At 36.5% G+C, this 14,984-nt stretch overlaps 1 protein-coding gene and 4 non-coding genes across 7 annotated transcripts in view; all 5 read right to left on the reverse strand.

Annotated features, from left to right (window-relative positions):
- CTL16 (C-type lectin 16) overlaps positions 1–14,984 on the reverse strand; it is a 71,434-nt gene that overhangs the window by 633 nt on the left and 55,817 nt on the right. For 2 of the 3 annotated variants that reach the window (XM_062672351.1, XM_038015630.2), the window contains exons 2-4: positions 8,550–8,685; positions 4,303–4,463; positions 1,770–1,958 (exon numbers count right to left, since the gene is read on the reverse strand). In XM_062672351.1, coding sequence (XP_062528335.1) covers positions 1,770–1,958; positions 4,303–4,463; positions 8,550–8,685 — 486 coding nt within the window. 3 annotated transcript variants of the gene reach the window in all.
- On the reverse strand, positions 5,202–5,274 carry TRNAK-UUU (transfer RNA lysine (anticodon UUU)). The gene has a single exon. It is a non-coding gene; the product is annotated as a tRNA-Lys (tRNA).
- On the reverse strand, positions 5,817–5,889 carry TRNAK-UUU (transfer RNA lysine (anticodon UUU)). Its single transcript has one exon. It is a non-coding gene; the product is annotated as a tRNA-Lys (tRNA).
- TRNAK-UUU (transfer RNA lysine (anticodon UUU)) lies at positions 6,967–7,039 on the reverse strand. Its single transcript has one exon. It is a non-coding gene; the product is annotated as a tRNA-Lys (tRNA).
- Positions 8,887–8,959, reverse strand: TRNAK-UUU (transfer RNA lysine (anticodon UUU)). The gene has a single exon. It is a non-coding gene; the product is annotated as a tRNA-Lys (tRNA).

The raw sequence follows: 14,984 nt of genomic DNA on the forward strand, positions 1-14,984 counted from the left end.
TGCTTTGTTTCAAAGGTATTAAGCAAAGGTTAAACATTGGGCTACCTGAATAAGGATTAAATATTGAAAAGTTAACTTACTAGTAGGTGAGCTCACGGGGCTCAAACCTGACGACGTTGCTAACACGAACCCTAGCAAGAGCCGTGTTTCGCAGAATCTACCACCGGATCGGAAACGCGACCCACTGAGAAGATCCGGCGAGAAACTCAGTGGGCTGTGTCTGAGGGTTAATTTACTCGTCGAGCCCTTCGTCGCAAGCGACGGGTTCGACGAGAACGGTGACCGGTGCTTGAGGTACCTAAAAGCACCGTTAGTGGATCGGGAGGATCCGAGATGACGTGTTTTGGGCGATTTCGACTGCTTTCCATTCTTTCCGCAGGATCGGGAATGGAAAAGTTAACGAAGTCTTTAACAAGTCTTTACATTCGTTTGGTGTATAATGTTAAACCACTTAATTCATAATGTCTGATTAACCTTAAAAAAAATTACATGCATCAAGGACTAAATTATAGACAATAATAATATAATAATCATACTATAACACTATAAAAAAAAATTAAATTCGTTGCTAGTTCGGTTTTCTATTTAAATGTGCGTTTTTAAACTACATTCATTATTTACTTTTCTACTGAATATGTAAAAACTTATCTAGCAGTTGTCGTTAACATTTATAATAAAATATAATAATTATACTTTCAAAGTTAACTGTGACACACAGACAGACAGGACATAATGATATAAATGTTCGTTTTTTTTGCCAAACTGGTTTCATGAATGAAGACTGCAAATTTCAGTATCTTGTAAAAAGTTTAAACTATTTTTTTTATATTTTTTTTTACTACTTATATGGATGGACGAGCTCACAGCCCACCTGGTGTTAAGTGGTTACTGGAGCCCATAGACATCTACAACGTAAATGCGCCATCCACCTCGAGATATAAGTTGTAAGGTATCAGTATAGTTGTAGGCAGCGGCTTGGCTCTGCCCCTGGCATTGCTGAAGTCCATGGGCGACGGTAACCACTCACCATCAGGTGGGCCGTATGCCCGTTTGCCTACAAAGGCAATAAAAAAAAAAAACGGCTACCCCATCCTTCTAACCGAAACGCATTACTGCTTCACGGTGGAAATAGGCGGGGTGGTGGTACCTACCCGTGCGGACTCCCAAGAGGTCCTACCACCAGTGAAAACATTGTTGTTAAAACATCGTTTTTGTAAATCCTATTGGTATTCGCATACGTAGTGTAGGCCTTGAACGGCTTAGAACCGGATGAGGACGATCCACGCAACCGCAAAGGGTTACGTATTGTTTAATTTGTTCCGCGGGTGTTGCGGCGACGACAACGCGCGGGGAAAGTGTCGCGCAAACACGCGGCACGCACCTCGAATACAGATGAGCTTTTGTACAACTTGCCGTTGTTTGTAGAAAGCGGAATGCGACATGCGGGTACGCCCTTCGGCGAATATTTCGCGGGCCCATAAATATTTACGGGTCGCTTTCGTTTTCATGACACCCGTTGCCTCAAGCGGCGGGTTCCTCGTTTGTGACGAATATTACTTAACTGGTTGTTCCATTGTGTTACGTCATTAACATGTACATTTCGTAATGACGTTTCCTTACGTTGAACTCCTCGTTAAGAAATTGTACGATGTGTAGTGTATGATTATTTTCAAACTTAATAAGTCTTGATTTGTCTTTAAATAATATCTACGGAAATCACATCTTATACAAAAAAAAAGCGAAATAATCAACTTAAGGAAGGAACATACCCGGTTATCAGGTTGCGGTTTTCCAATGCCGCCACCTTCGGACCAGTCGTTCTGTTGACGGTTGGTGGTGGGAGCCAACTTCTGCAGCTCAGCAGTCCAGAACCAACCGTTTATTTCGTTAGGTAGTAAGTCAGGTCGGTTGCATCCTTTGAAGTCACAAAGACGGCCCGATGTCCAAATGTACTTTATCTAAAAAAATGCTACGATGGTTAGATTGATTAAAGGAAATTTTCTAATCCACATATTAATTGATCATGTAACATATCATTGCTAACGGGAGGTCAGGCGAATTCTTTGATATCATCATTGTTTAAATTTTCGATTAATGGTCGATAATGTGTATACCTACAAGTTAGGTAGGCAGCGGTTTGGCTAAGCGGTAGGCAGTGGCTTGGCTCTGCCCCTGGCTTTGCTGAAGTCCATGGGCGACGGTAACCACTCACCATCAGGTGGGCCGTATGCTAGTCTGCCTACAAGGGCAATAAAAAAATACCTATTTAAGTATGTATTTTCCTACCAGTATTGTAAGTGGACGACCACAGAGGTTGACCAAAGCGCCTGCACATATGTTTTAATGTAGGTAATGTCTGGCCATGGTACAAAAACAATACTGTAACTGTGTTTAAAAAGATACCCTACCATGAATATTAACACATAACACAGATTAAACCCGCAGAATTTATTTGGCGTAATTTGCTAGTGGGGCGAATTGCGTATTGTACGCCCATATGTCCCGTTGTTGCCGCGACGAAATCCCGCGTTTGATAGGTCGAACAGCTGTTCTAATACGATTGGGACTATCTTTAAAGTCGTCGTGGCCTAAAGGATAAGACGTCCGGTGCATTCGTGTTGAGCGAAATCCCAAGCGGGTACCAATTTTTCTAATGAAATACGTACTCAACAAATGTTCACGCTTGACTTCCACGGTGAAGGAATAACATCGTGTAATAAAAATCAAACCTGCAAATTTTAATTTGCGTAATTAGGTACTGGTGGTAGGACCTCTTGTGAGTCCGCGCGTGTAGGTACCACCACCCAACCTATTTCTGCCGTGAAGCAGTAATGCGTTTCGGTTTGAATGGCGGGGTAGCCGTGTAACTATACTTGAGTCCTTAGAACTTATATCTCAAGGTGGGTGGCGCATTTACGTTGTAGATGTCTATGGGCTCCAGTAACCACTTAACACCAGGTGGGCTGTGAGCTCCTCCACCCATCTAAGCAATAAGATGTTTACGCGATTCAGAAACCACTAAAAACTGTGAGCTTATCTGAATAATTATGACAGAAAATATATCGCCCTTTTTTGGATCGCAGGTCTTAGATACTGTTACATCCGAGGTATGAATGATGTTACATTTTGCATCATGAATTAGTATATTTTTATTATAGCTTCGCAACGCCTTGAGAAGACTTGACATAAAATAGGGAACAATAAAACTGTCTCTCTTTGTATCGACAGCTAAAAATCGATTCTCCCACGATATGTGAACGTGTCGCAACGGTGAAACTTTAAAAGAAAATCGACAACGCCATTGTTGTCTTCCGAGTATACTTGTGATTAGTAGCATACTTTTAAAATCTAGAAACAATTGACGAATGCTAGAGTAGCCTAATTTATTTATTTTTAACAGTACTTTAACATTATCTAGTGTTCTTTCAAGTTAAAATGAAGAATGCGTTCTTTGATTTGTTTTAAACCGAAAACTTTCGTAACGATTTAGTTAAAATTCTTCATGAAGTGTTACTTTCTATTTCTGTTTGAACTAGTCTGTTTTCTTGTCACGGTAGTAATGTTTTTTCTGCTTAAACTTATAGACCGAAGATACGCGTGAAGGTTTTACTAATTTTACGGACGCCATGCTGTAATCTAGCCGGTCAAGGATGCTGTTCTAGCATTGTCTCGTATTGTCAAGAGTGTTCCCTTTATATTTAGTCATTTTGAGTACGTTTAAAAGACAAGAACAAAAGTAAGTAGGTATGTGCAATACTTGTTTCAGAAGACCTGTATAAAATTGCTTTTTATTGCTGGTAAACAAGCTTACGGCCCACCGACGGTTCAGTGGCTACCTGAGTCCATAGATCTCAAAAACGTAAATGCCACAATTCATCTTAAGACATGAGCTATTAATCTAAGTTCTATAGTAGAACAGCTGCCTCAAACCGGAACCTACCCGTGCGGGCTCACAAATCGCCTTATCACCAGTAATTACGCAAATCATATTTTTTTGCGGATTTATTATGTAACTTAATTGGATCTATGAATTCCATCATCGGTGAATCACGGTCAATCCGATGCCAAGTTGTAACTGGAACATTATAAACTGAATGCTGTCCACTTTGCGGCATAGGCATTACATATCCAGAATATGCGGCTAACCTCCGCATCAGACCGAAACGCAAAAGTTCTTCGTGATAATAGGTAGAATTGTGATATCGGTTCGACGGTGACTTACAATACTTACTAAGAGGCCTCAAGCGCGATCATTAATTTAAAATTGATGAAGAATTTTATGCGAGACACGAGTATGTTTACCTTGTCCTGGACAATACGCGCTTTGACCCATTCATTTTCATCGCTGGTCTCGAGAGATACTAGGTCCATGCAGCGTTGTCGGCAGTAGTTTCTTGCGCTCAACCAGTCTTCTTCGACGCCGCGGAGCGCTGGGTCCCGCCACGAGAAGAAGTATCCTTTATCTACGACAAAAAAAAAACGTTTGTCACGTGTCACATCATAAGGATAAAAAACCGGAGCTACTAAATTTGGATATTTCAAAAACGTGAAAAACAAAAGAATACCAACCTTATTTATTACATCACATTTAACCTTACTTTGTTCCTATATTCAAGCACATTTCAAAAAAGATTTTGTAAATAGTTTTGTTTTTAAGGCACTTTGTTCTATTTTCTTTTGTCAGCGTATTAAATGTAGCTGTTTTTCGTGGCAATAAAATGAAACCGAATACGTAATGGTTCTAAACCCTTAACGGAAATTGACATGTTTTTGTTTGTTACTTAGTTTAAGTATGTTTGTCGACTTGTGTTTTGAATAAAGCTGATTTTTTTTATATTGGTTAGTGATTTTGTGTGCGACTAGGTACTACTGTCCTTCCTTCCGCAAACTATTTGCAAGAAAAGCACCGAAAATAAATCAGAAGTCCAACGCTAATTCTTAAATATTTTATATCGTTGGCCAGTATGTCATAAGAAACAAGTATCATTTATTTTTCTTGTATGAAAATTTCGTTAAAAACCTATTTACGAGAGTCAAAATGTTGAAACAAAAAACACAGATAGCCGATAGCTACGAGTATTGGTTTGACAACGTCGTGAAGACAGAACGAAGTTGGATACATATTCAAATTATTTATAAAGTTTTATCTGAGGACAGAATTATTATTCTCAGAACATTTCTTTTCGAAGACAAAACATAGCCGCCCGGACAGGGACTTGAACCCTGGACCCTTGGATTAAAAGTCCAATGCTCTACCGACTGAGCTATCCGGGCTCCTGAAGTACAAATGAATTTTAAAAATTGTTTTAATCCAACATTTTTTTAAAACTACTTATTTCCTTCAGTTTTTGGGAGTCATAGACATAATTACAGCTACTTTTACGATTTTATCTCGCCTTTATTCTTTTAATTTTGTATTGTATATTCGACGTATGTTATTCCATTAATAAAACCTCGAGAACGTTATTTAAATTTTGTAATTAGCACAATACGTTTGAAACAGGTGATTCAATTAAACAATAGTTCCATCGAATGAATACTGTTTTCGTGTGTATCAATTGTGAAGTATAAGTAAGTATATATATCATTTTTTTTTAATAATCAAATCGAAAAATTCTTTCATTAAAAAATCTTTCAAAATATAAATTTTATTCTGTCAATAATATATGTACGAAAATTACCATGCGACAGCCGTTGATGAAGTGTTTTAGGTTGTATTTTAGATCAAGGTTCAGGAGACTCATTAGTTCTGTCTGAAATATTTATTACGTAATTTGTGTACTCGCGTTAAATGTTTCGTGTACAAAAAATACAAACGCCCGAACAGGGACTTGAACCCTGGACCCTTGGATTAAAAGTCCAATGCTCTACCGACTGAGCTATCCGGGCTACATAAATCTATAACGAAAAATGTATAATATATTTTAGGGCGTGATTTCAAAATTTAGACCATTGATCGCAGCTTAAGTTTTTTAGTTTGTATCTTTTCTTATATTTAATTAACAATATCAGGAGATGATGATTTTAACTGATGCTTAGTGATCATTTGGAGTCCACAGATAAAAAAAACCAACGTAAATATTTCTCCTACTTTGAGGTAGGAGCAACGGTAACCACTCACCATCACGTGGGCCGTATGCTCGTCTGCCTACAAGAGCAATAAAAAAAAAAGGTACTACTAATTGAATTTTTAGTAGCCTACTTTTGAAACTAGAACACATGATTGCTTTACGGCATAAATAGATATGCACCTACCCGTGTGAGCTTGGTTGATGGGGAAGTTACATTAGTAGCCCATCGGAGATGGTCTATTCAAGTCTTCTGACTAATCGTATAGAAACCACCCTCTGGAGGCTACCAAAACATGTTTTGAGCAACTTGATAAAGACTGTCAAACAATACACAAAAACCTTTGTTTCACATTATGCAAATTTGAAAACATAATAAGTATCACTACCTGATCGTGACAACGAAATTTTAATATGAAAATTAGGTATTGGTTTTCAAAGTTACCATACGGGATGCCATGCAGACATTTGATGTATGCGAGGAACGTTTTAAAAAAACTATGTTGACTAAATTAATAAAGTATTAAAAAAAATGGAATATTTTAATAAATAAAAACGTAAGATGTAGTTTGTTGACCGCTCTACTATTCGTAGAGATAGCTATTATATCGGATCGAAAAACGCCGCCAAAAACATCAGTATCATTAACGGCCTTTATAAGGTAAGCTAGGATAAAAAAGTTCCGTCATTCGGACCAATGCTCTACAGACTATAGCTATATCATCCGCTCTATAGAAGATTACCGTTTTCTAAAAACTAATCACTGACTTGTTACGCATACGAAACCTGAGATAGTACGCAATACGAAATGATATGAAAAGGACCGAAATCAGCATCTGTCTTCTTTTGCTGGAAGCTTGTTTTGAATTTTATAATGTCTATTGCACAAAACATTAACCGCCCGGACAGGGACTTGAACCCTGGACCCTTGGATTAAAAGTCCAATGCTCTACCGACTGAGCTATCCGGGCTCTGTATCATCTTGATAAAAAATAGTTAACAGATGTCGGTCACAATTTTGAAATTTGATGCAGTTATTTTTGGAAAACTCATTTTTCTCTTATAATTTATTTAGAACTTAATTTAAAAAAGATCAAAAAAATTCGTCAATATCCCAAAACGTAGTTAAGTGATAATAATAACAATGTTTCTTATATCAATTAGATTAAGCCTTTTTTTATTAGTACTGCCATTAAATATCGTGCAGTGTCTGATAAATGACCTCTTTAAATGTAGTGTACAGTACAATTCAAAGAAATTTTAGTATCCAATCTATCATGGCCCATCTATTGATTCATTACTTTTTAGAAAGTTCTTCGAATAAGTCCCTTTAATCGTTTCCGATTCAAGACAAGTTGTTCATTAGTCGTAAGTCTTGGTTGTTTCAAAAAACCTCTCTAAAAACACAACTGTTCATAGATACGTGGATCACGGGAAGTTACTATACGAACTAAAAATTCCTTTAACAAACTTATCTTCTTTGCACAGAACAGATTTTATCAGTAAGTATTCCACTCACTTCCCCCTGTAAGAACAGGTTGCTCTTATCGCACGGGAACGAGATAAGCGTGGTTGAAGATAGTCCGCATGCTTTACGAGCAGTTTTCGTTTTAGACGAAGACACGAAATATAGCTCCGCATATAGCATTACTTTGTAATTTTAAAAAACAAACTAGTGATGGTTCTGATAAGACAGTGATTTAGTAGTTCGTCACGAAGAGATTTATAGCTTATTTTTATATTTAGAAAAGGAGAATGCAAATATCTTGGTATTTGCAAGTATGACGTTATTTTTTCCGTAGCTCGTGCCCATCACAATGCAAATACCATTCCCGATCCTGCGGAAAGAATGGAAAGCAGTCGACGTCGCCCCAAACACGTCATTTCGGATCCTTCCGATCCACTAACGGTGCTTTTAGGTACCTCAAGCACCGGTCATCGTTCTCGTCGAATCCGTCGCTTGCGACGAAGGGCTCGACGAGTAAATTAGCTCTCAGACACAGCCCACTGAGTTTCTCGCCGGATCTTCTCAGTGGGTCGCGTTTCCGATCCGGTGGCAGATTCTGCGAAGCACGGCTCTTGCTAGGGTTCGTGTTAGCTACGTCATCAGGTTTGAGCCCCGTGAGCTCACCTACTAGTTAAGGCGACGCTGACATAGCCTCTCAAGGCTATCAGCTTAGGTAGGAAAAAAAAATGCAAATACTACTGCGTACAGTGAGATAGGAGATGTAAGATTCAGTATGTATTATTGTATAACGCCTGTCATAGCTTACAAGCCAGAACGTTTGACGACACTCTTTACCACCACTAATTACGTAAAAAAAAGAAAATAGTTTTCGTTTTTATTACACAATTTTTTTTCTCATCGCGGAAGTCATTCGAAAACACCTGATAGGAACTAACTCACAAAAAAAAACCTATCTGTCAGAGGATTTAGTACGATAGATGGCACTTTGTTCATAAATTTATTTTAAGACTTACTGTCAGCGTATCTCTCATGGATGTTTCTCTGTACACACAAAGAAGGCACCGGAGGCTCCAGGATGCGTCCATTGGGGAACTGTGCCTGGGCCACCACCGCTAGCGCAGCTAATACGAGTACTGATGTCTTCATTTTCTGTAAAAAAACATCATAATAATAAATTATAGGACTTATAGGACTTAATTATACATTTAATGGGATAATTGGCAAGAATCGAATTTAAGTCATATTATCATATCATAGTTTATTTAAAATATAACGGTAATTATCTAAACTTGGGGCTGTTTCTCATGACCGAAATATTAAATTAAGAATTTTTATCAACAAAACATAACTCGCCCGAACAGGGACTTGAACCCTGGACCCTTGGATTAAAAGTCCAATGCTCTACCGACTGAGCTATCCGGGCCACAAAATATTAATGGAAATAGTTGATTGTGCTGTGGTAAAGAAAAATTTAACACCTGTTTTGTTAACATTTTAATTTTATAAAGTAAATAGTCACAAATGTAAATGATGATTTCAACAATGAGCCTTACTGTGTTACAGTTTCTCAATTTAAATAAAGTCTTCGAAAAACATTTCCATATCTCAAAGACACAAATTAAATACTACTAAAAGTAACAGTAGATAACGTTTAACGCATTCTGTAGTTATTGAGCTCAGAAAAGTCGAAACCCGTAATGAGTTTTTAATATTCTTTACAAAAATAGCAACTTCTTTGTGCGACAGCTACGTTTTTTTTCTTTATATAGATGGGCGTTTGACTTCACCTAGGAATCCTGGTATTAAGTGGTACCGGGCTCCGGTATGTACCTCACAGTCTGAACGCTGCCTGCTTTGGCACATGATGTCGAAATCACGATTGCCTTAAGGCTATTAAGGCCTTTGAACCGCATGGGTGCGTGGCCGTAGAACTGGCCAGGATGGTGGTACCTACTTTTCTTCTACCTAATTCTATATAATTCTGATAGAAATTGACCACCCACGCCCATGGAAATCGGCAATAATACAGTTGCGTCCCAGTTTCATCAAACCCTTAAAAAAGGTCCTGGACTTATATATTATATTTAGGGGTTTTCGATGCAAATCGATTAAAAGGATCAAGAGACCTTGTAACAAAAATAAAACTAATTATTGGTCTTTTACTCAACTATACCCAAAATCTTTATACGAATAAAAAATAATTGACTAATTTCCAGCAATATTTAATCGTACTTTTCTGTAAATGTCAATTCACTGTTAAGAGCTCTCATAACTGTTCACTAAGTATGTGGACATTGCCAGTACTAAAGCATCGTCGTTCATTACCATAAACTAGCCCGTGTATTGGTCCACGGACTGCTACTTCTATGAATGAGCGGTTATTGAATGTGTATTTGAGTCGTCTATTATCAAAGGTGGCAATCTGTGCATTTGGACAAAAAAAAATTATTGATATGTCAATACAGATTGATTTGAATATAATCGTCTCCTTCAAAGAATACGGTTCAAAACCTGCATTAAATAAAGGTTAATAGTTAACCTGTTATTTATCTAAGATGTCGTTCCGAAGAGTTTTGTGACTGCCGATGGAATACAAAGTCAATAATTCGTTTTTCTGATTTACCAATCATTGTCCAAAAGTCAGATTGCCGCCTTTGATAATAGTCGACTCATTTGTATTACCTATTTGTAAATACGAAAAGGCTTGTGTACCGACATGAAAAATGGAATACGTATTCCACAGCCGTAAGAGAAAGTATGCAGAAATGTGTCATTTGAATACTTGAAATGTCCTATTTTTACGTACCTATAAAAATAATGTTTTTTTCACAAATTACGTATAAGTCGCACTTCAGAGTGACTACTGCCACGAAGGGGAGATTTTACTCCGATGGGTTGTTAGCTTTCGGTAGATCGACCGTCTAAATTAAGTAAGTGGGATAAATATATATAGAATCGAATTTGTTGTTCGGAACTAGTATAGGTACTATATGAAAACTTATCTTGAAGATGTTTACTAGCGGTTTTCAGATATTTTTTATTTTACGATAGCTACCGATACATAAAGCAACCGATCCAAAAAAAAAATAATATCATCGTTACTAATAAAACCTATAACAAACAAAGCCTTAAATTACCTTTCCACATACGAACCCAGCTAATGAATTTAATTATGTTTTTATTTAAATTCTTGATAAGAATCGACAGTCGCCCTTCAAGCTTCGATCTCGACCATGAAATTAAACACCATTGTGTAATCCTAACGTGTTTTACTTGATACAATAGTACGGTACATCTTTCGATAATACTCATAGGAACATTCAATGCTATTCGATAATTGTTATTTATTCTCAGTTAGATTACATTACTATTTGCCACTCAGATGTTCGACGCGTACAATTTTTCACTGGTGGTAGGACCTCTTGGGAGTCCGCACGGGTAGGTACCACCACCCCGCCAGTTTCCGCCGTGAAGCAGTAATGCGTTTCGGTTCGAAGGGTGGGGTAGCCGTTGTAACTATACTGAGACCTTAGAACTTATATCTCGAGGTGGGTAGCGCATTTACGTTTTAGATGTCTATGGGCTCCAGTAACCACTTAACACCAGGTCGGCCAAGGGCGGATTCAGCTTTGGCGCCAGGAGGGGGTCACATAGTCAAATTTAGATGCGTTCGTTCCCAAACGTTTGCCATTATACAAAGTTATTATATTATATTATATTAAATTAATTTAATATTGAAGGTATGTAGTTACATAAAATCTGTATGGTGACAAAATATATAAATAAAATCATTATATTCAATTAGTGGTCCACCTAAGTCCTGGACCCAGCTCAGGGGGTGGTCATGACCCCCATGACCCTCCCCCTGGATCCGCCATTGAGGTGGGCTGTGAGTTCGTCCACCCATCTAAGCAATAAAAAAAACAAAAGTTTTATTTTCAATTTAGATATGGTGTAATGTACTTTTTGTAATGGTTCCGAAAACAAACACAGATAGAGAAATCGGAACGGGTATTACTTGTAATTCAGAAAAAAAAAAAACTGCGAAATATGAATTTAGGCAGTTTTGTACTTAACTTATTACGTAAATGGACATAGACATAATTTGTTTATGTTAAAATTGTATTTTTTTGTACCCGTAAAGTCAGCGACTATGTGAATGATGAATGAATGTGTGCTCTAAATACTTTTTTGCTGTGAACGAGCAAAACCTGACTTTCTTACCGGCGACTAAGATTTTATTTGTCGACATAAAAATATTGTGTTGTAGACATAATTAAAACGAATTTTAAGCTTTTATATTGCGTGTTTACTGTCATGTTTTCATCTAGATTAGATCTAAACTTGCATCACACGGCTTTTTTTTCATTCACTACTAATCGACGAATATGTTTGTGACGAGGTAAAAACACAGCACAGGCAATACAGGATAATCTTATTCAATTTAAAAGGTAAAATTAATCATTCAGCCTCGTCGGTCGAATGAAATTAAAGAGCAAGGATTCTGGAATGAATTTTAATAAAAAATAGACCGAATTTTGATTAAGTTGGACATTGTAAGTTGCGGAAGGACATATACATGCTGGACTTCGCTTCTGAAACAGTTTGCCGGTATTATGAAGAGGACAAAAAAACTCATCTGCACATATTATGTGACTGCTTCGCTAGATGATAGATATTCAGTCCTCGGAAAGCACTTTCTCTGACGGAGAGAATAAAATCTGTCCAAGCAAAGTAATCTAGTTTATGCTAGACTTGGGTCTGGTTAAGGAAATTTAAAACACTGCTTGATGCTAAAACAATACTACCACACGCATACGTATTGAAGAGCTCATTTTTAGTTGGTAAGTGTTATGGTCAGCTCGTTTAAATTTTCTAATGAACTTTCACTCAAACAATAGTGATGTGTTTTTAGTATTATAGCATTGTTATTATAATATTTTTATTATTGTTTAAAAAAATAAAAGTTAACTAAAATCGTTTCTTTAATTGAAATATTATTGTAAAACATATTATGCAAATGGAGTCTTCACTAGAAAGTAGATTGCTGATACTGTAAACTAATTTAAGATCTTCAAGTAAATCTTTCATCTTGAATACATAAATTAGAACATGTGTCGTATCATATTTTGCTCAATTCAAGGCCTGTTTGTGAAGATATAGTTTACTTAAAGAATATTATTGAACGATAGATTAAGCTTAGATATTAGAATCATACATATGATGCATGTATTAGAATGACAGAAATAGAAAAACGTTTTTTTTTATTAACCTAATTATTCATGAAGAATTTTTTTTTTTATTGCCTTTGTAGGCAGACGGGCATACGGCCCACCTGATGGTGAGTGGTTACCGTCCATGGACTTCAGCAATGCCAGGGGCAGAGCCAAGCCGCTGCCTACCGCTTAATACTCTCCACCAGCCTCGTTTGAAGAAGACAAGCCTCGTTTGAAGAAGAAAGAATTTTGAAGAAGTAAGACCTTGTCGTGTTTTCTTTGGATTCAACAGGTTACGATGGTGATTTAAAATAATTTTACGGTATAGCATCGTATTACAATCTACGAAGTTAAGAAATTTCAAAACTGTCTTTGATTATATTATTATATTCAAATGAAATTTAGAGATCTGGTTTTTCTTTTCCATTAACAAAGGAGGGAAAACGATAAAGATCGATAAAACAAGAAGGTCCTAGTTATTTATTTTTGATAACCAGTCGAACGGGTCCCACCGGTTTTAATTCTCTGAGAATATTGTTATGTAAATTAAAGGTGACCAGGAATTTCAAACTGTAAAATCAAAAACTAGCCATACACTCTTCACATCCACTAAGTTGCACGGTCATGTAAAAAGGCTAGTTAAGTCGGCCGTTGTACTGGGAAGGGTTCCGTAGACGGCGTGCATGTCGAAGGAAAAAAGAACGATTTTTTAGACAACAAATACGAGGTATTTGGAAATGTAACAGCCCAAAAATCACGCAACACTACTTGTTCAATTACTAATAATCAAATGAACTGAAATTTTTTTTAAAGCGAGCTATATGATTTTCTACCCTATAGAAAAACTCAATGGCAATGGCGACGGAGCAATGGCGGTATAACCATACACACCCGTCAGGACAACCTGTACGGAAGAGGCGTCAGAAACCTTGGGGATCAAATACCCCCTAAAATGCTGGTGCAGAAGGCAACGGGAAACCACCACTAATTTCCCACGAGAATCATGAGCAGGTCGTATCCGACTGATGCATGACCACGACCACTCTGTCAAGAGTGTACGAATAGGAAGAAGAAGAAAAACTCAAGGATCAATAGCGTATTATATTATTATAAGTGTATGTTTCTCACTAAATATGGAACGTCAATCGAATGTCTATTATAAATTAAATGTAAAAAATAAACTAAATTAAATTAAAATGTCGTAAATTATTAAACGTCTCAAAGATCATTCAAGTTAATAAACCACCTTACGCGAAATTTGTATATAAAAAGTTTTTTTAAATCGTTACATAAAAAAAAAAGATATTAACGTAATACATACGCGTTGTGTCAAGAATTTTTGCACGTTTGTAATATTAAAAAGGTCGTGAACTCGTGAACTTAGACAAACGGAATTTGCAGACTTAATGATATGTAGATAGACTATTTTATTATATATTTTAGCAAAATTCCATTTCGGAATACATTACATTTAATATTAGTATCAGAAATTATTATTTTCGTTTTGCAACATCCTTTATTTTGATTCCCTTTTTGCCATAACGGCAAAACATGTCTAAGCTAGGTACTTATAATAAAAACAATTTGTGTAAATAGCCATTAAATATGTAAATAAATTAGACGATGGTACAATATTACCTAAATATTTTATTTCACAGCAATGATTTATTTTTTCAACACATTGAAGTCATTTTATTATTTTTAATCGAATTAGGTAGATATTTTAGGCGTGTCCTGTTTTTTGTTTTGATTTTCTAATATAATGTAAGTAATGGGGATTTTAGTTCAAATTAACTTAATAACGCATTACCGAAAATAAAAATTTTCCAGATATTTTAAATAATGTTTTTTCTGAACCAATAAAATTAATTGTTAATTTATACTGTTTGCATTCTTTGTAATTTTGCGATCGATCAAAATCATAATTTGTTGTATGGCAATTAAAATCAAATTCCAAATACGGTATGACTTTTAAAAATAACCTAAATAAATCTATTGCCTAAAATGTAAGTATATGAATATCCTTCGATGGAAGGTGAAAGTCGTTTGTCATTCCTTAGTGACGATGACAATTCGATTTTGACTTTCCATGGATGATCCGGGACCGGTCCTGTACTCTTGGAGTAGAAAGCGACCTTGCCTCCTCAAAGGAGTTCATTCATCCCACGACCCAAGACCCTTGGAGCTATGGTCGAAGTTTGTAATCTTATATGACAGATTTATTTATCTAAT

This window comes from Bombyx mori, chromosome 15 (genome assembly GCF_030269925.1).
Source record: "Bombyx mori chromosome 15, ASM3026992v2".
Lineage (NCBI taxonomy): Eukaryota > Metazoa > Arthropoda > Insecta > Lepidoptera > Bombycidae > Bombyx > Bombyx mori.